Raw genomic sequence first — 21,725 nt, forward strand, 5'->3', positions numbered from 1 at the left:
GGCATGTTCCACAGGGGGGGATGCACTGGGACAACCGATCTCAGTGATCACGGGTAGGAGGAGGAGTTACGCTAAGACCAGACCATGTCATTACAGAGGAGGCAGGTTTAGTCGTTGTCTGAGGACTATCCCTGCCTCCGGGTCTGGTCCTGTCCGGATGGATACTAGAATCAGCAAGGGATACCCACGTGACCTGAAGGTGCTGCTGTGCAATGCCAGGTCAATGATTCGTAAGACCACTGCCATCCATGACTTGATCATGGATGGAGGATTTGACCTGGCATGTGTAACAGAGACTTGGTTGGATGAAGCAGATGGGCCTGTCCTTGCCGCTGCTTGTCCACCAGGTTTCTCTTACGCACAGCAACCCAGGTCACGTGGGCGGGGAGGGGGGGTTGCAGTGATTTTTAGGAAGTCATTAGTTTGCACCAGGCGTCCTATTGGGAAGACCCAGTTTTCTGAGTGCATGTTCTGGAAGTTGGGCAATAGGGGCAGTACAGGATTCCTTTTGGTGTACCGACCTCCCCGCTGCACCAAGGATTCCCTGCCCGAGCTGCTTCAGGTCGTGGCGGATGTTCTCCTGGAGACACCCAGCCTGGTCGTCCTAGGGGATTTTAACATCCATGCCGACACGACCTTACAAGGGGCCGCTCGGGACTTCGTGGAAAGCATGGCCTCCATGGGGCTGTCCCTGAATAAGTCTGGCCCAACCCATAGCCGTGGACATGCCTTGGACCTGGTGTTTACCTCTATGGATGTTGGTGATCTGACACTAAGTAAAAGCGAAATGAAAGAAGTGCCATGGTCAGATCACTTCCTGGTGCAACTGGACTTCTCTGCGACCCATCCCCTCTGCAGGGAGGTGGGACCAATTCGGATGGTCCGCCCCCGCCACTTAATGGATCCAAATGGTTTCCAGAGAGTGGTAGGGGATGCTTTATCCCATGTTGATGGCCTTTCAGCCGATTCCCTGGTGGCCCGCTGGAATGTGGAGTTAACCAGGGCTATTGACTGTTTGGCTCCGAAGCGCCCTCTCCGATTGCATGGAGCCCGGACAGCCCCGTGGTTTTCCACGGATCTGAGGGCAATGAAACAATCGTTGAGACGGCTAGAGCGCCGGTGGCGGATAACTCATTCCGAATCTGACCGGACACAGGTTAGAGCTCAACGTCGAGCCTACCAAGTGGCGATAGCGACGGCGAAGAAGAATTTCTTCACCGCCTCTATTGCATCTGCAGAAAACAGCAGCAGGAGACTTTTTCAGGTGGTTCACAATTTAGCGGAACCACCTGCAACATCGGGGCCCAGTACGGGCCACATGTTCTCCTGCAATGATTTTGCAAAGTTTTTTGCAGATAAAATCGCCCAGATTCGGGAAGAAGTAGACTCCACCGTGGGAGCAGAGCCGGGGCGGGAGAGTGCTAGAGTTCTGTCTAGTCAAGTTGAGTGGGATCAATTTCAACCTGTTACCTCCGAGGATGTGGACAGGCTGCTTGGACGAGTGAAACCAACCACCTGTCTCCTGGATCCTTGCCCATCCTGGCTTATAAAAGCTAGCCGGGAAGGACTGGGCGATGGGCTTCGTGGGGTGGTGAATGCTTCCCTCCGTGAGGGAGCCTTCCCAGACCCGCTGAAAGAGGCGGTTATTAAACCGCTTCTTAAAAAACCATCTTTAGATGCGGCCACGATGGCCAACTATCGCCCAGTCTCAAATCTTCCATTCCTGGGCAAGGTGATTGAGCGAGTGGTTGCTGAACAACTCCAGGCACGCCTGGAAGAAGCGGACCATTTGGATCCCTTCCAGTCGGGATTCAGGCCTCATCATGGGACTGAAACTGCCTTGGTCGCACTGGTTGATGATCTCCGGCGGGCTAGGGACAAAGGTGAGAGCTGTTTCCTAGTTCTGCTGGATCTCTCAGCGGCGTTTGATACCATCGACCATAGCATCCTTCTGGACCGTCTTGAGGGGCTGGGAGCTGGGGGCACTGTTATACAGTGGTTCCGCTCCTTCCTCCTGGGCCGTGTTCAGAAAGTGGTGGTGGGGGATGAGTGTTCAGACCCTTGGGCCCTCACTTGTGGGGTGCCTCAGGGTTCTGTCCTCTCCCCCATGCTTTTTAACATCTATATGAAGCCGCTGGGAGAGATCATCAGGAGGTTTGGGCTGGGTGTTCATCAGTATGCGGATGACACCCAGCTCTACCTCTCTTTTAAATCAGAACCAGTGAAGGCGGTGAAGGTCCTGTGTGAGTGTCTGGAGGCGGTTGGAGGATGGATGGCGGCTAACAGATTGAGGTTGAATCCTGACAAGACAGAAGTACTGTTTTTGGGGGACAGGAGGCGGGCAGGTGTGGAGGATTCCCTGGTCCTGAATGGGGTAACTGTGCCCCTGAAGGACCAGGTGCGCAGCCTGGGAGTCATTTTGGACTCACAGCTGTCCATGGAGGCACAGGTCAAATCTGTGTCCAGGGCAGCTGTTTACCAACTCCATCTGGTACGTAGGCTGAGACCCTATCTGCCTGCGGACTGTCTCGCCAGAGTGGTGCATGCTCTGGTTATCTCCCGCTTGGACTACTGCAATGCGCTCTACGTGGGGCTACCTTTGAAGGTGACGCGGAAACTACAACTAATCCAGAATGCGGCAGCTAGACTGGTGACTGGGAGCGGCCGCCGAGACCATATAACACCGGTCTTGAAAGACCTGCATTGGCTCCCAGTACGTTTCCGAGCACAATTCAAAGTGTTGGTGCTGACCTTTAAAGCCCTAAACGGCCTCGGTCCAGTATACCTGAAGGAGCGTCTCCACCCCCATCAGTCTGCCCGGACGCTGAGGTCCAGCGCCGAGGGCCTTCTGGCGGTTCCCTCACTGCGAGAAGCAAAGCTACAGGGAACCAGGCAGAGGGCCTTCTCGGTAGTGGCGCCCGCCCTGTGGAACGCCCTTCCAGCAGATGTCAAAGCGATAAACAACTACCTGACATTCAGGAGACATCTTAAGGCAGCCCTGTTCAGGGAAGTTTTTAACGTGTGACATTTTACTGTATTTCTGGTTTTTATGGAAGCCGCCCAGAGTGGCTGGGGAGGCCCAGCCAGATGGGCGGGGTATAAATAATAAATTATTATTATTATTATTATTATGAGGGTTACCCACAGAGTATTTCATTATTATATCAGACCAAGCCCTATGGTTTTGCTGCTACCCTTTTCTGAGTTGCTCCATAGGGATACATTCTTAAACCAGTTTGTCAAGTGTTTCCTTTTCTGTCGGAAAAAGAGACAGAGTTATTTTAGCGCTCCTTTTTGGTCATGCTGGGCATGGACCCTCTTACCAATGATATTTAAGCTGCTTGAGTAGCCTTTTTTTAGGCTGAACAGTCAGGGATAAATTGCTTCACATAAAATAAATACTGAGTTATTAGAGGTATTTCACAGAATTTATATGGAGGGAAATTAGTTGAACTTAACCCAGTGGAACTGTGATTCACTAAGAACATAAGAGCCTGATGGATTAGGCCAAAGGCCCATCCAGTCCAGAATCCTGTTCTCTCACAGTGACCCACCAGACATCTGTGGGAAGCCTACAAGCTGGTCATGATTGCCGCAGTGCTTTGCCCACCTGTGATTCCCAGAAACTGATATTTAGAGGCATACTGCTTTGTGGACTTCACACCAAAAGGCTTCTCTGTCTTAGTTGTCATGGACTGGTTGGATGCTGAGGAATGGCGGGAGGAACCAGCAGGTGAACCAAGGGAAGAAGGCTTAGAGCCCAGGGAGTAGTGGTGGGACAACAATGAGTGGTTAGAGGGAGAAGACTGGGAAGAGGAAGTGTTGGAAGCTGAAGACTTAACAGGGCTTAGTGAGCTGGGAGAGTCTGTAGCAGAGAGAAGTCCAGAATCGGAGGCAGAAGCTGAAGCAGGAGAGTGGGAGGAGGGAGGCCAAGAGTCAGAGATGAGTCAGGCTGGCAAAGAGGCATGGTTGTCTCTCCCTCCTGCTGTGACAAGCTCCCCTCCCCTCTTGTCTCCCAGAACCAGAAAGGTATGAACAGGACAGAGGAGAGGTTGGCTGCACAAAGGCACAGTCTCAGATTGCTTGGAAAAAAATCCTGGGGAGGAGGGGACTTTCAGTCACAGTAACTGATTTTCATGGAGTAAGACCACCAGGAATAAGCTGCTTTGCTCATTAATCAAGTCTGTTAAGATCGCGTTTTTGCCAATAAAGAGTTAACTTCAAATTTGGACTGTGATTACTGACTAGCACTCACCTGTGACGCTTGCTGATGCAAATGCCTGACTTATCTATGCACTGGGAGCATTTACTTCTAAGCAAGTCCCTGAAATTGATGGAAATGACAGTTTTAAGTGTGTTTGGTAGAACTGCAGAATGGTAGGGCTTTTCTAATGTCCTCATTGCAAAATTAATCTGGATTTCAACTAGTGTATGTGCAACCAATAGTCTGTTGTTTTTAAAAAAGTTACATAATTTCTTTTTATTTTCCATAGATTCCCCCAAAGATCCAGTGCTTAAAACCATCATTTTGCAGAGTCCAGTTGAGCTTGAACTGTTGTGTAGTTTGGTTCTTAAGCCTTCTATGGATGTGGAAGAAATTGAGGTTGTTTGGAAGAAGGAGAACGAAACAATAAAAAATGACAGAATCTTCAAGAATGAAAGCAAGAACAGCTGGTGCAGTCGACATGAGTGAGTGGCCTTTCTGATTTGCCTAGTGTATTACAGCGTTTGCAAGGAAGGAAGGTTTGATGCAGATAGGTGTATTGGCATTGCAACCCACCCAGTTGATGATCTTTCGCAGGGTATGAAAAATGATTCTGATATAAAACATTGCATTTGAAGTGAAGAGGAGAGCTTAACTATGACAGCCACAGGATGGCTACTGCAAAGGGCATCCTTGTGTCAAGTTTTTCCTTTCCATTCATGACGTGTAGTGGCATTTACATGGTGTCATAAAGACAGATGTGCCCCAGGTGGAAAAAGGGGCATGTGATCTACCAGGTCATGTTGGAGTTCAACTCCTATCACTGATTTGGCATGGCCAGTTGTTGGGGATGAAGAGATTTGTGGTCTAGTAACGACGTCGGAAGGGACGCGGGTGGCGCTGTGGGTTAAACCACAGAGCCTAGGACTTGCTGATCAGAAGGTCAGTGGTTCGAATCCCCACGATGGGGTGAGCTCCCGTTGCTCGGTCCCTGCTCCTGCCAACATAGCAGTTCGAAAGCACATCAAAGTGCAAGTAGATAAATAGGTACCGCTCCAGCGGGAAGGTAAACGGCGTTTCCGTGTGCTGCCCTGGTTCACCAGAAGCAGCTTAGTCATACTGGCCACATGACCCGGAAGCTGTACGCCGGCTCCCTCGGCCAATAAAGCGAGATGAGCGCCGCAACCCCAGAGTTGGTCACAACTGGACCTAATGGTCAGGGGTCCCTTTACCTTTACCTTTAACATCTTCAGAACCCATCCCTGATTTTAAATTTGAGAGGGGGAGATCTCAACACATGTCATTTTTGTTGGTGGCCACATAATGGGTAACTAAGTTTCACCTAATGGGTAAATATTCACTGTAAGTTCCACCTGTAGTATTTTATCTGTGGTGGTTTGTTCACACAAGATGCACTGCCCATCAATTGATCTGTTGCAGGTGCTACAGTTTGCAGTCTTCCATGAATCTGGAATATCCTTGTTTTAGCAAATTTGCCTTCACTCTCTAATTCTACTTCCAGTTTTTGCTTTGTGAAGTTAGTTCCAGCTTCTTATCACTCCTTTTTATTTTATTTTTTAAAAATAGTCATATAACATCAATTATATAATGCTTCTTCTGTTAAGGGTAAATGTCACAACAAGAGACCAACTTGGAAGCTATACTTGTGTTTATAAAACCAAACCTGAAGAAGTTAATTCTACATTTCATTTGCAAGGTAAGATCATGAAATGGTTGCTTCTTTTGTGATCCTATTTATTCATAGTGATTTATTCATAACCACAGGGTTTTATTGCCCAGCTATCACTTTCAATGAGCATTTGTGCTAATAGCAATAAAATCCCATGAAGCCAAATTGGGGGAGGGAGTTCAGCGTTTTCTTCTCTCCAAAATACTTGTTGGGTTTCACCCATCCCTGTTTATGATGCTTTGCTGATATAGAGTTAGCAGTAGAGAGATCTCATGGAAAGGTTCCATTGCCTTCCTGTCCAACTCTATCTTGTAATTGGACTTATAAAGCAAATGTGAATGCCTGTGGAAGTGGGCTTTGGTGCATCCTGGTGGACTGAGCATTGAAGAGCACTAGGACCATAATGGAAGGGAAAGGATGGTGGAGGCAAAACGTGAGAAGAGAGGGTATGGTATGTTGATTTACAGTGGTACCTCGGGTTACAAACTTAATATGTTCCAGAGGTCCGTTCTTAACCCGAAACCATTCTTAACCTGAGGTGCGCTTTCGCTAATGGGAGCTTCTGCCGCCGCTACGCGATTTCCATTCTCATCCTGAGGCAAAGTTTGTAACCCGAGATACTACTTCCAGGTTAGCGGAGTTTGTAACCTGAGGTGTTTGTAACCTGAGGTACCACTGTACTTATATTCAGGGTTAGCCACATTATTTTGCCCCCAAACCAAAAATATTTGTTTGTTTTCACGGGGAATTAAATGTATGCAATTCTTAGGCCCTCTCTCCCAAGGTGAAAGCAGCTTATAGTGATGTAAACTAGTTGAAATGAGAACAGCATGAGTCTTACATGCAGAAAAAGTTGCACCAGAAACTATCCGCATGCAGAACTATTGTAAAGGAAAACAGAAATGGGCTTCATTTATTGTGCTCTGCACTGGGCATTCTTTCTGTAATAGGTACCCCATCTTTCTGCCAAGGGGCTCAGGATGCATAAAGCCCTTCCATACTTTCTATCCTTGCAAACCTGGGAAATAGATTAGGCTGAGAGACAGTGACTGGCCCCATCTGCATTCCCCATTATGTGACATTGGCTCTTGACACCACTGACATACTTATACTTTTGCAGCAGTTTACAAGTCTAAAAACCAGTGACTCAAAGACACTAAACTATGAACACATGTAATTAAAATATGCAATCCAACAATAACAAGAATAGCAAGTTCTATAAGAAAGCATACCACTTGGAGCAAGCAGCATTTTAAAACGTTATCGTTTTATCTTTAAGATGCATACGTGAGTGTAGTACTGAATGTAATATTTTCAACTTTTTTATTATGTAGTTTGTGTGGGTTTGTTTTTTTGGGTGGGGGGTTGGACATAGCTTTGTGTTTTTAAATTTATATATTTGTTCCTGGAGTTGGAGTTCTATCTAATGTCCTGAGTTTTTGTTTTGTTTTTGTTTTTCACTTTGTTTCCCCTGCGCTCTCCTTCAAACCTGCCCAGGATTTGCAACAGTTTTTACTGATGCTTTCCCTTTTTACTGAAATGGGATTGTAAGAAAGGTACCTTGATGTAAGATGATATTTTACTGAAGATGCAAGTTGCTGAATTATTAACATGGGGCTAAATATAGAACGGATGGGACACAGTGATGGATGCCATTTAAATATTAATGATGTACTGCCGTTGTATATGCCATAACTATTTCAGATTTGAGAGCAAGTATGTTTTGAAGAACTTTCACTTGAGCTCTTAATAAATTAACCTTCAATTTGCTAGTTGTGTGGGTACTTGTGGGAAGGCAGCAGCCAAACCATCTTAAAAAGCAGCTGTTTCACAGGATTAGGATTTCATTATTGCAGAGTCAAGTTTTGCATTTAACTTGTGACCAAAGGACACCCATTCATTGGGTTTCAGTAATACTGTTTTTTGAAATATTTTTTCCAATGCTGCTGTAGCACCAAGGCAATTTCTGAACTAGATAATATCCAATAATGCACCCTTCATTTGCTGGGGTGGATCTAGACACAGGTTCAAAAGTGATAAATAAGTCAGAAGTTAAATTGTTACAACAAACGGGGGGGGGGGGGAGCCTATGTAACAATCCATATAAACTCCTTTTTGCTCTCTGGCACCAATTGGTGTGGATGTTTATAATGCATTCAAAACATATTGTGATGAATGTAGCGAAGTCTCTGGTCATTCCCAGAAGAAACCAGTTTACATGGTGCTGGCAGATATGGCCACTTCATGTGGAACTGGGGTACCTATCATGGTGTGCTCCAGATCTGCTGGGCTACAATTTTCATAATTCCTGGCCACGCTAGCTGTGGTTGAAGGAGTTATAGTCCAAAAACTCTGGACGGCACCATTTTGACTACCTGTGAGTCATGGAGACTGTTATGTATTCATTAGTCTGTGTGTGCCTGAGCTTGAGTCTGGACTAAGGATTCTGAGCCCCTGTGTTCTGATTTGATACATGATCTCCAATCACAGAACATTTCAGAATTTGGGCCATCGACCCTTAAACTCTGAGTTACGATTCGCAGCTTAGGAGTTTAGACAGCCAATCACGGTGGGAGTGGGAGTGGCCCAGGCCTCCAGAAATGTCTATAAGCAGTTGCTTTGCCCCTATTGTCCAGTTCTGTTAGTTCAACAAAGGTTCTTGCTGTTATCGCTGTGTCTTGCTTCATGGGAAACCACCTACACTTCAGAGGCTCTGCAGTGAGAAAAGTGATCAGGGGAGAGAGTAGAAAGCCCAATCTTTGTTCATCATTCTTATTGTGGAAGCTTTGTTTGTATCATGAGTATGGAATGTATTTCCCTATCCCATGCATTCTTCCTCAGAGGTCTGCTGTAGTCAACTGCAGCCTTAGGCTGTAATTTTAGACACGCCTCCTTGGGAGGTAGGTTCCATTGTATTCAATGTGTCTTCTGAGTAGATATGTATAGGATTCTGCTGGTGAGTCTTTTATTATCAAGTGAATTGAAACTGGCTTTTTATATGGTTTCCCTTGGTCTCCCATTTAGCTTCAGCTAACTTGCAAAATACATTGGTGCAGCTAGTCCTGGAGCTCCGGGCCAAAGTTGAGGACTCCACAGCCTGCTTTCCCTTCCAAATGATTGCCCAGAGAATGGCAAACAAGCTTCCTTTTAAAAACCAAGATAAAATCATTTTATAGTCATGTGGCAGCCAGCCAGACATGTACATGGTTGCAGATGTTGAGCTTAATTAATTTTACTTTTAAAAATATATCACCCTTTTTTGCAATAAAACTGTACTTGTTCTCAAATGTGTGTTGAATCTGGGCAACAGATATAAATGGTACCGTATTCTGCATAGCCTACAAGTGTTCCAGATAAACTGGGACATCTCGTTTTTTATTGCCACAGACCGGCAGCCATTTTGGTTGCTGGGATCTTGTCCAATTTTGCAGCACAAAAGTGCTTGGGGGGGCGTGATCTTGCATGGGGTCAAAAAACATGCATTTGGTGGCACTGTACTTGAAAAATAGCGCTTTGGGGGCGGGGAATTGTGGTGTGAAATTATGACAACCAAAATGGCTGCCATGCTGTCATGATAAAAAAATGGGAAGATGGCATCTGGGAAGATGGCGTCCCAGATTTTGGCTTTAAACTCTTGGAATGTATGTATTCTGTAGTCAAGACGGTGCTTTGATTTTAGTGAGTTTAAAATGTGGAGGATACATGCGCTGTGTATTTCATTTCTTATTTTAAAATCAGTGGAGGCAAACTTCTTTAAAAAACAACAACATTGAACATATCGATGCTGTTTTAAAGCATGGAATGGGGGCAGAGACTGAAGAAAAGTTAATTGTGAGCCTCATAGTTGAAGTAATACATATGGCTGTTGAAAGCTTTGTGCTGCCCCAGTAAGGCACCATTTCAAAACACAATGGGATGGCTGTGTCCATGTCATGTTCACTCTCCTCCCCACCCCACCCCCTTTTGCCTGACGCCTCCGCAGACCCAGTCGTCATCGCTTATTCTGAGCAGTGAAACAGTGCATGCTATCTAAGAAGGAGAACTTTCATTAAAACAGAGCAGCATGACAAAAGAGATCACGCTCTGCTGACAAACATTAATCAGACTGAGAAGCAGTGATGCTAATCAGATACATTTGGTTTCGTGCTTTATATGCTGAGCTCTAATTTATCGGAGAGATTAAAGCAATATGTTTTAACAGCGCTCTGCTTCTCAGTTGGCTGAACCCCTATTTACATGAAGAAAGGAAATGCAGGAAGGACATTGAATGGATTGCTTGTATTTGGCTCTTTTGAGGCCGGTTATCTTTTCCTTGCTCTGGTTCATACATCCACCTGGGAGAAATTAGCATGGTCTAGGATTGGCAGACGCCCCTTCTGTAACAATAGCAAAGATAAGGAAGTAGCAGATCCTCCAAGTGTCCCTATTTTCCAGGGACAGTTCTGGACTTAGAAGACATCCCAGTTTCTGATTTGATCCCAGAATGTCCCACTTTCCCTTAGGACGCCCCTATTTTCATCAGAGGAATGTTGGAGGGTATGGAGTTATTCATATGTGTTGTAGATCCTTGGATGCATCCTTTCACAAGTGGTCTTTACAAAAATGCTGCCTGAAGTATCACAAGTGTGTTTTGTTTTTTCCTTAGTGCCTGAACCGCATGGAAAATCTGAGCGCATAATCAGTTACGTAGGTGATTTTGTGGTCCTGGCGTGTTTGGTTGGCAGTGAAACCCACCAATATAACCCATCTTCCTGGGTTTGGTATACAAAGAATGGAAGCGAACAGGTGAAGTTCTGCTTGATAAAGGACACACACATACGTCATTCAGTACTTTTATAGAAAGCTCTCTTCAAATGCAGTCTAGAAATCGGATAAACGTTGGACACAGGGATACTCATGATGCAGAAAATACTTTCATAAAGCAATATTATTTTGAGGATTCCATTTTCTTTTGAGCCTATGGCCTAGCTTAACTGAAAATGCCTATGGCTGCTTACCTTTTACTGTACAGAGCACTGAAAAGAATAAAATCTATCGTGGCCAATGTATGCATGAAAAGAGGGCTGACTAGGCATGGCAATTGTGATTAATCTTGAATTGTTTTGTAGACAGTTGAAAGAGGATATTGGGAGACATTTAATGAATAGGGAAATGAGTCAAAGTCTCAGTAAAGAAATACACTGAAAAATGATTATACATACTCACATGATATTGCATGATCTGAAGAGCAAAAAGATTTTGATTGGTTCAGTATAATGTCATTGGATTCCATCTATTAAGATTGCTGTGATCCTTTGATTGGTGAATAGAAATCATGTGATGCTGGTAATGGGAAACTGTTTATGCTGCCAATTTGTGACTGGTGGGCTGCCCTATATTTCAGTGCTCTGTCCTGGGGATAGGAAGTTTCTGAGAACCCTGCCCTAAAGAACTTTGGGCATTGTAGGTTTATTGAGGTACCTTAACAGATTCCTACCACTAGTGCTTTTCTTCTAGAGGGAAAAAAGGTGTTGGTACTGCAAACCCTTGAGTACCTCCAGAAAAAAAGCACTGCCTACCACCTTTACTAGACTCTAGTCCCCAAAGTTTAAGTTTGTGGACTAAGTAGTAGACTGTGTCCTGGGTAGAAGAACATTTGCCCAAGGAAAACATAAGCTTGCATTCAAACCCCTGGCCCAAACTAGACTTGTGAATTGCAGCATTTCCTTTTCCCTTTCTGCTTTTCCATTGCATATTTAGTTTCCCTGTTAGGAGTATTCCATCCCCATATTTGAATTCCTACATTCTGAACTTCCAATGCTAACATGAGTCCATTTTGTGTCACCCTACTAAAGCTTGTGAACTTGTTTTTGCACCAGGTGGCTATTAATACTACTCTGATGCCAGAAAAGTACATCATTACCCAAGAACATGCCAACATGACAAAGCTGAAGATCATGGGTCTCTCTGAGGAAGATACTAGGGTTTACTCGTGTGAAGCCGTGTTTCCTCTAGGTGCAAGAAAAGGCGAAGTGTCTCTCAAAGTTCTCACCTATATGACACCCCTGAAGCCGTTTCTTGCAATAGCCGCTGAAGTTGTCCTTTTTGTTGCTGTTATTTTTGCCTATGAAGCGTGCACCAAAAAGAAAGAATTTCAAGTTGGTAAGATATAGGAGGAGCACACTTTTGCCACACACGCCTACACTACACAAATTGGATTTCTAGGGTTCGCTATAATTCTTCAGTAAAACCCAGTATACCCCAACGTGGTGCCAAACAGATGTTACTGGACTACAGCTTCCATCATCACTGATGATAGGCCATGCTGACTGGAGATAATGGGACTTGTAGTATAAAACCTCTGGAAGACACCACATTGGGAAAGGCTGGATTAACCAGTAATCTGCAATGTAAGATGATCTGAAAAGGGGCCGCAGGTTAGCCAAGCTTGCCCTAGAGAAAGAAATGACATAAATCAAATTAGATGGTATTTTCTAATGTTTAGAGGACATAGGAGCCAACTCCTAGGGGCCAAGGTCCTTTCGCTTGTCCTCCCTCCCAGTTGATGGGCATTGCCATTCAAATGGCGTGTGAGTGCCATGTCATGTGATCGATTATGTGGAGCAGGGCTTACCTGCCCTCTCAATATTTTATTAAGGTGGGGACCCCTATTAGAGGACGTATTTTCCCACTTTAGATAAGTCACAGCATTATGTAGGCAAATATTATCTTCCTCTATTTGTAAGATTCACCTTGTGCATATTTGGGCATTTTCCAAAGTGGACAAAATAATTAGCATTCGGTAATTGCTGAATGATCAGTAAGTTTTGCTCTGCCTCAGCTGTGGCTGTGACTCCCAGTGTGTTTACATTGTGCCAGTGAGAACCACTTAGACCTTAATGCACTGGCCTGCTGATTTAACATGGCACACCTGTTCTTATGCTCCTGTTAATGCAACGATGGATATGTGAAATAATCACTGGATTTTCTTTGTCTCACAGAAGAAGTTGAGAAAGAATTTGAACAGACGGAGACCCTGTAAGTAGCGATTTTATTCTGCGTTTTTATATGAATGCTTAAATAGTGTGTGATGAAAATTTAAGCAGCCTTGGCTATTGAGCTCGGTAAGTGTTGGATTGCACCCATTAATAGTGGCATTTTCAAGAAGATAAAAGTTCTGTTCTTGATTGATGCCAGTTTGTAATTAAATGTAGGAATTCCAAATGATTTAGTCCCTCACCCCCACCCCACCGTGACAGTCGCTCTCAAATTCCCAGGCAAAAAGTCTGTACATAAGAAAGGCTGTCCTGGATCATGCCAAAGGTCTATTTAGTTCAGCACTCTGCTCTCATAGTTGTCTCTAGATGCCCATGGGAAGCCCACAAAGCAGAACTTAAGTGCAGCAGAATTCTCCCCACCTGTAATTCTCAACAACCAATGTTCAAAGGCAGAGTGCCTTCAACAGTGGAGACAGAACATAGGAAGGTGACTTATATCTGCTCAGATTATTTGTCCATCTAGTGGCTTCCCAGAGTCACCAGTACAGCATCCCATCACTTCCTAGCTGATAATTTTAGTTGTGGATACCAGGGGAAGATAACTACATTGGGTGTGTTTTCTCCTAGATGGTACTATAACTCCCATAAGTCCTAGCAAGCATAGCCAATGGCCAAGGATGATAGAAGTTGTAGCTTGGCAACATCTGGAAGGCCAGAGGTTCCCTACATGCTACTAAGCTAGTCTCTTTTTCCTGACAAGAACTTCTTCATACAGCACAATTGGTATATAGAATTAACTGCAAGCTCTGCAGAATTAGATAAGATGACAGGAAGGATCTGAAACCTTCGGGACCAGAGATTCTCAGAGGACTGGAGTAAATATTTGAATTATTTGAAAAGCAATTGTAACAAACAGATTACGCTTGTATGACTGCAAGAAGTTTTGTAAGGAGGATTATGCAAAATATTGCAGAGAAGATTATGAAGAGAGCTATTAGTTAAGGATAATTAAAAGTAATAGAGAAATTAAGAAATGTAGATTAAGTGATAAAGATTGAAAAATTTTCAGATGCAGTTGATGGAAGTCCAAAATATTGTATAAGATAAGAAAATATGTTATATGATTTTTGGAAATTATTTGTAAAAATCAATTAAAAATAATATTAAAAAAGGAACTGACTGCAAGCTCATGCTCCCTAATAGATGTGTTTCAAAAAACTAATGAACAAATAGAGAGGGGAAGAGGAAAACAAACATGGGAGCTGTACATTCACTGGCCGATGGGTGGAACCAGGTTGGTCCTCCCCTTGTTATGGTGTTCTTCTGGGGCAGCGTGCTCTTCTCTGGTTGTTAGTGAAGGTTACCCACATGAAAGGTGACAACAGAAAAGTCTATCCAGAGAAAAGTCTATCCAGTATACCTGAAGGAGCGTCTCCACCTCCATCGTTCAGCCCGGACACTGAGGTCCAGCACCGAGGGCCTTCTGGCGGTTCCCTCACTACGAGAAGCCAAGTTACAGGGAACCAGGCAGAGGGCCTTCTCGGTAGTGGCGGCCTCCCTGTGGAACGCCCTCCCACCAGATGTCAAAGAGAACAACAACTACCAGACTTTTAGAAGACATCTGAAGGCAGCCCTGTTTAGGGAAGCTTTTAATGTTTGATGTATCACAGTATTTTAATATTCTTTTGGAAGCCGCCCAGAGTGGCTGGGGAAACCCAGCCAGATGGGCCGGGTATAAATAAATTATTATTATTATTATTATTATTATTATTATTATTATTATTATTATTATTATTATTATTATTATTATTAAAAGGGCAGCTCCAAACATAGGTAAAACAATGATTCGCAATGTTTACAGGCTTACGTTAATGTCACTTCTTCTGTACAGGAAAACCGAAGACAGCAATGGTGTGGAAAATAGTACCAGGCAAAGAAAGGCTTAAGTTCCTTGTGGAAGGGCGGTAAGTTCAAAGTCCACTTGAAAGCTTTGGGGACTATCACGAAATTGAGTAATAAGTACTGCTGTCTTGTTTCAGGGCCGCCTTGCAATTCCCAAATGTACAGCTTCACCCACCTTCACTGAAATGAGTAGAAAATGCTTTCAAAGAAGGGAAGGGGAAGGATTGATACTATATTATTGCAAAAGATTGTTTATGGTATGTCCTAGAAACAGGAAGTTTTAAGAGAAGTCACCATGAGGGTCAGGTAGCTACCAAAGAAACTTTGCATCGAAATGAATGGGGGCTGTGCAAGAGCACTGCTGCTGTGGGGCTGGTGAATTGTCCTCTTACTGGATGCCTACACAGCTTCAGACCTATCAAACTGACATGCATTGTGGCCAACCAAAGTTCTGATAATGCTTCTGGCTCTGGCGCTTGCTTAAGACTGCAGGAACAAGGGGCATAGATGGTGATAGACCACTCATCTTATTGTATCACACCAAAATTCTGGGCAGGAATACCATGACTGCATAATCTTGGCTGGTGATACTACAGATTTAAAAAGTGATGAGCATTAACCAGTATTTAAATTTGTATGCTGTCCTTCACCTGTAGATTTCAGAGTGATAAAAATACAAGATAACAGCACAAAATACAGAATAATAGAATAATTAATAACATAACCCCATCTTAGATCGTTTGGTACTTCTATATATAGTTATATGTGTTCTGTTCTGTTTAGATGAAAGAAACCTATTGGAAATCTGACACACTGGAAAACTTCAGGAAGATGCAAACAATGGAATCATAACTACTTGGCTTCTTTCTAGATGCTGTATATGTAAAAATAGTGCTTTAAAATGCCTTTTTAGTAATGAATGTATGAAATGATGCTGATGTCATACAAGTACAGTCTGAACCCATGTTGCTGTATGCAGTTATAATCAGTTTTACCAGTTTGGGCTTCTTGGCTACAGTAACCTGACCTTAACTTTCAGCTGTGAGTCTTAAGTATATATGAGATGCTTTTTTGTATATGAGGCTCAGCACTCACTGTAGAAGTTACTCAAGGCTTCAACTGATTGTTGTGTTAGGAAAGCAGTGCAGCAACAGACCTAATCCATACCAGCCATGAAGAAAAGATATAGCAGGTATACTGTTTGTATTTAGAATTCTACTGATAGTATGTTATCCCTTCATCCCCTTTAACCCAGAGCAGGTTTGCACAAATTGAGTCAAGATGGCAACATTTTAGCCGCTCAGAAAATTTTGTGTAGACCCAAATGCTGCTCTTAGAATCTCAAGAATCGCCCTTTTCTTTTTAGAGAAAAAATGCTTGGAGAAATCATTTTATATGTTCAGATAATAATTGAAGGGCTTGGAAACTAGACATCAAATAACAGCCCCTGCCTTTAGATTTTTTTAGTTGTGATATTTTAACCAATAGTATTGTTTTCAAATATTTACATGTAGTAATTCCAGGGTCCTGAGTTCGTCTGTCTGGCAATAGAGGTATGCTTTACATAAGTGCTGGACAGCCAAGGCAATAAGTTCTGGTAATTATGGTTATGTTACTGATTTATGACCTCACTAAAGAATTGTAAAATTACCACAAATCTCTGTATTAAGAAAAACAAAAGAACCGAGACATTTCTAAAAAAATTTTTTAAGGCAATTATCTCCCATTTCTTGGATGTGTAGCTACATATTTCTGAATCCTGAAATTAATCTTTTAACCTGTTGCACAAATGCCCACTCTGAAAATTGGGCTGATACTGGTTACATTTTGTCTGTCTTTTGATGTTCCCCAGGATTTTGTAGTAAGAAAATTATCACTAAACCTGAACAAGTAAGGTTATCAGCCTCCATCAAATCTTCAGGGTGTTCAAACTCACATGGACACTGACACAATCAAGCCGTAGTTGAGATTTCTTAAGTGACAATAGCATCCTTCACCTGAGTACCAGAATTAGGACTGTGTAGAGCCTGCCCCCTTCAGCATTAGGCATGCTTCTGACTCCACCGCCAGACTCCACCATCCAGTTTGCATGGATTGCCTTTCTTGAAAGGAGGCTATGCATAAGGAGCAGAGGCATTCTTGATGTAGACCCTGTGCCAATGATGGACACCTGCAGGTGGGACTACCAGCATGGCCCTGAGCCCAGTAGCTATGTCATCTCTGTACATTCAAACAATCCAAACCTTCCATCATGTTGCCCAGTGTAGTATAATTGTTCCAGGCTTGTCAGAAACCTGAGTATATATCATTATAGGAAGGGAAATAAGAGGCTGATTATCTAAACCTGTACAATTGCAATATGTGTGCAACTTCAGTTCTTCAAGCTCCTTCAGAGGTTAAGTCTGGGGGACAGTGTTTTCTCTTTCTGTATTCTGTGGGTATAATGTGAATTGAACTTTTATTTCATTAAGGACCAAAGTGGAAGCAGACAATATTATAAAGGATGCATAAATGTCTTTAAAAGTCTACCTGTACTACGAAATGTAAAGTCACTGGTTTTGATGAGCATTAAGGAGCAAAATGGGTAATGGTCTCTGGAGAGTTCCAGGATATTTATTTGATGCCTTAAAACTCATATGATACAAGGATTATTAAAGACCTGTGATTTCTGTACATCTCTGTGGGTATGTTTGTGTGAAAGAGAAATTATCTCATGCATGATATCCTAGAAACAAAAAAATATTTTGACAATAGAACGGTATTTATACACACACAGTTCCATATATTATATTCCATATCTATAATCCAGTTTCATCCCTTCTCACTTGTACATATATGATTTAAACTAACATTCAAATGAGGGTTGCCAAATCATAAATGTAGAGAAGAAAACTTTAAAAAACGATAGGTGCCCCTCCCCCGCACAGTCTTTTGCACCGAATGAAGTCTTCTCTCAAGTTCAAACCTTAACAACCTTGCAGCTGGTTCAGTTCCGCAGTTTATGATCTCATGTCTTCTAGCACACGCCTGTACTTCAGGCAAATAAAGCTCTAAATAACAGGAGAACCTCTGCTGCTTAATGGTGACATCGGAGGGTTTTCAGAAGGCAAAGTGCTTTTGCACTCAGCCCCTCCCTGCCTCCTACATTCCATGCTGGAGCAAGAGCAAGGTACCGAGACGATCTGCGAGTGAAGCCCATCTTGCAAGGATAATTACCCTCAATCATCCTTGTTTTTCCTTTGCCAATGATCTCCTGCTGTCGTGGGAGCTGCCTCCATTAAGGGGAACTGGAACCAGAACCGGAAGCCAAAGAACAGCACTTTTAGTGTAGAAGATTAAATTTTGTAATTGTATACTGGCTTACTGAGGAGTAGGCTCATTTAACTTGATGGGTTTACTTTTGAATAGTCATGTACAAGATTGCTCTGATAATTTCTTAATAAAATAAGTAAAACTCTTTCGTAAAAACAAGTCAGTTAAGTTGCTGTATATAAACGTTAACTCTTAAACTGTCAGAAATTCCACAAAACTCTGTAAAAACAATCCAGCAAGGGATTAGAAGTACAATGAGTGCATGTACAGACTATATGCAGGAAATGTACAAGGAAAGGTGGCAACATGCAGAGTGTCTCCCCTGATGCCCCCCGGCACCCTATACAGTGGCGCCTTGTGTTACATACCACCCCCCTTACGAATGCTTTGGGTTATGCACTCCGCTAACCTGGAAGTAGATGCCCTTTGTCGCAAACTTTGCCCTCGGATGCGAGCGGAAGTCGAGCTCCGGCAGCGTGGCAGCAGCGGGAGGCACCATTAACGAAAGCGCGCCTCATGTTATGAGCAGTTTCCAGTTAAGAATGGACCTCCAGAACCAATTGAGTTCATAACCAGAGGTACCACTGTATCTTATTCAGGTCCTGCCAGCAGAATCCCACAGAGGGACTCCTGTTAATGCAATGGGTCTCTCTCCCATCATCTTTCCCCTCTCCCCACCCCATGTGCCCCCTTGCACCCACCTAATTGGTTCAGGGTAGGGGGGTAAGGAGAATAATGGATGTGGGGGGAGAAGGCAGTTGGTTCTATCATGCTTGTGCTTTTGGAGTGATCTGCGCAAAGCTGTGTTGAGTTCCTCCCATTGTAGCTAAGTTAAAGTATGTGTAATTTAAATAGTAAACACTTACAGTTCCCCTGTCTACTACACCTGGCCATGTCTTCTGCTGTCTTTAGATTGTAAGCCCCTTGGTGTGTAGCTACCTGTCATACCCGTTTCTTGCAAAGGAACCATGTACATGAAGGAGAATGACTTGCAGAGCTTCATCCATATGCCAGTGTTGATGTGCACCCAAAGCCTTGGTTAGGAAATCAGCAAAGAAAACTTTGATATCTCTCTCTCCTTCCTCCCCAATCAACACTGCCAACAAAAGGCTACTTGAGCACATTGGCATCAAGGACAAACTTTTCTAGGTTTAATACATGAAGAAGTTCCAAAGGACCCCACACCCCAGTTTCTTCTCTTTATCAAATTGATACGGATTCCAAATACAGGGGTACCTCGGGTTAAGAACTTAATTCATTCCGGAGGTCCGTTCTTAACCTGAAACTGTCCTCAACCTGAAGCAGCACTTTAGCTAATGGGGCCTCCTGCTGCCGCCGCGCTGCTGCCTTGTGATTTCTGTTCTCATCCTGAAGCAAAGTTCTTAACCCGAGGTACTATTTCTGGGTTAGCGGAGTCTGTAACCTGAAGCGTCTGTAACCCGAGGTACCACTGTAAAGTGAAATAATAGTTAAAACAATTGGCAAATGTTGGTGACATTGCAAATAAATTATGTAATCTAGCTATAAGTGGAGAAACATCATTTGATTTATATTCCCCATTCCATGGATCTTGAGAGAAGCTTTTGTAGAAGCTGAACAGAGAACAACGAAGTAGAAATGGCTGTTTTGACCTTTGAGAGGAATCTGAAGTGTGAAAGAAAAAGCAAACAGGAAAAGAATAATATTTCATTTACAAGTCATGCTGGACAAGCAAGTAGCTGATTGTGTTGTCAGCAGGAGAAAATTGATATCCTCATCGGATGAAGTTTTTTTAAAAAACAACAACAAGGAAATGAGTTTAATGATTTTTGGGTTAATCTACAGCAGTTTAAAACTTAAGTAAAAACACACTATACAACTGAAAAGGTGAACCAAACAGATGGATAGATCCCTAAACATCGATTGATACAAATGTCTTTGGTCAAAATTATTGTTGCTACAACCTCCTCTTCCTCTCTTAGGTTAACTATCTGAGAGGCAGTTATAATAGAAGAAAAAATCATTTTATTGGTTATGTTGACCAAAATGTATATAAGGATTTTAAAATCTATACCCCAATTTTCTGCCTGTATATGTTCACTTTGCCATTAATGGATGGCAAAGTGAACAGAAGGACTCCCATGTTGTTAAATCTTGCTGCAGGTCTCATTGTATAAGATCTAATCCAAAAATGTGAAAGATAATCTATAATAAAGGATGGAATATAAAACTACAAAAGAAACCTTATTCTCCTGCAGATTTAGGAACTGGATTCTGAAGTGAAATCCTACCTTTTTACAACCTTGAGTTCCCTTTTTTCTTTGTTGGAAACTTTAGCTACTAGGAAAGGAATACCACTGGGCATTTTTCCAGATTGGCAGGTCTGGAGTTACATAAACCTCTGTTTTCCCTTGAGTGTGATAAAAGACAAAGAAACTGGACAAGCCTAATGAAATGGCTACAACAAGTGTGCCAAGTGAAAGGCAGGAAACACTGTGAAATAGTGTCTGAATTTTTCAAAATAAAAACTGGCCATTACAATTCACCATGGTTTTTCACTTGGGCTGTTCATACATCTGCCTCCATCGGCATGCCACTGGCATCAACATGAAACCAATCTAAGGCCCCAGTTGTACTTTATAAAGCACTGTCGTACAAACTGTTACGGCTTTCCAAAATTACTTCACAGTAAGGGCAATATCTGTTAGGAGAGCTTGCAGCTTGGGTGAGTGAGATTGAAATGATCAATTACAATTTCTAGAGTTCAGAGGCTTTATTCATGCAAGAGCATAGAATCAGACTGGTTGGAAGGCACCTTGAAGGTCATTTAGTCCAACCCCCTTCAATGCAGCAATCTCAACTATATTATACTTGACAGATGGCCATCCAACCTCTGCTTAAAAACCTTCAGTGAAGGATAGTCCATCACCTGTCATGGGAGTCTGTTTCACTATCTTGGCAGGAGCCATTTACAGGATGACTGGAGATGAAAGAGAAAATAGTAGACACCTTATCTCAACAAGTTGGGAGAGAACAACAAAATGGGCCAGGTTTTAGGGCTGCAGACAATGGCTACCAAGCAAGAGCTGACTAGGTTACTAGACAAACAGTGCCCTCATGTGGTTTAAAGTAACACACACATTAGCTGGAAGTTTGGGAGAAAGGAAATTCATTTGTTTTCTGCCCCAATGGAACTATGTAGGATCGGGTGGGATGGGGAGCTGTCCCAACCATGAATAACCTTGAGCCATGTGGATCAGGTGGCAAATTGGGAGAGGGAGGGTTTTGCATTTCCCTTTCTACAGACCCCAGTGCTGCCACCCCTCCCACTGCTATGGTCCCTCTTGCAATACTGCCACTGCTCTATCCTATCCTGACCCTTTCCTCAAAACATGGAGCCCTGCCAGGGCTGCTGCCATTAACAGCTGGAGTAAAAAGAGGTGAGATGGTCTGCCTTCCTCATGTGGCACCACTTGTTGTGCTGGTCCTGAGACAAAGCCACTGTTGCCACTGCTGCTGCAATCCAGGTAAGGGAGGCTGTGGTGGCAATGGGGTGGCACAACAGCAGCGGCAGGGTGTCCCTTTTCGCTACATGAATATAGGAGCTATTCTAGAGTATTAAACCCCTGTATATTCTAATTCAGGAAGCTTGACATAAGAG

General features: G+C 43.3%; 1 protein-coding gene across 3 annotated transcripts in view; it reads left to right on the forward strand.

Moving 5' to 3' along the window:
- The window catches only part of EMB (embigin), a 34,790-nt gene extending 17,344 nt beyond the window's left edge, over positions 1-17,446 (forward strand). For 2 of the 3 annotated variants that reach the window (XM_081213144.1, XM_081213146.1), the window contains 7 exons: positions 4,494-4,689; positions 5,830-5,921; positions 10,540-10,679; positions 11,753-12,035; positions 12,875-12,911; positions 14,763-14,835; positions 15,557-17,446. In XM_081213144.1, coding sequence (XP_081069270.1) covers positions 4,494-4,689; positions 5,830-5,921; positions 10,540-10,679; positions 11,753-12,035; positions 12,875-12,911; positions 14,763-14,817 — 803 coding nt within the window. In that variant the 3' untranslated portion in view covers positions 14,818-14,835; positions 15,557-17,446. The remainder of the gene's footprint in view (positions 1-4,493; positions 4,690-5,829; positions 5,922-10,539; positions 10,680-11,752; positions 12,036-12,874; positions 12,912-14,762; positions 14,836-15,556) is intronic. The other variant, XM_081213145.1, reaches the window with a different exon arrangement.
- The last annotated feature ends 4,279 nt before the right edge of the window (positions 17,447-21,725 follow it).

This window comes from Podarcis bocagei (genome assembly GCF_964188305.1).
Source record: "Podarcis bocagei genome assembly, chromosome: 11".
In the NCBI taxonomy this organism is placed as follows: domain Eukaryota; kingdom Metazoa; phylum Chordata; class Lepidosauria; order Squamata; family Lacertidae; genus Podarcis; species Podarcis bocagei.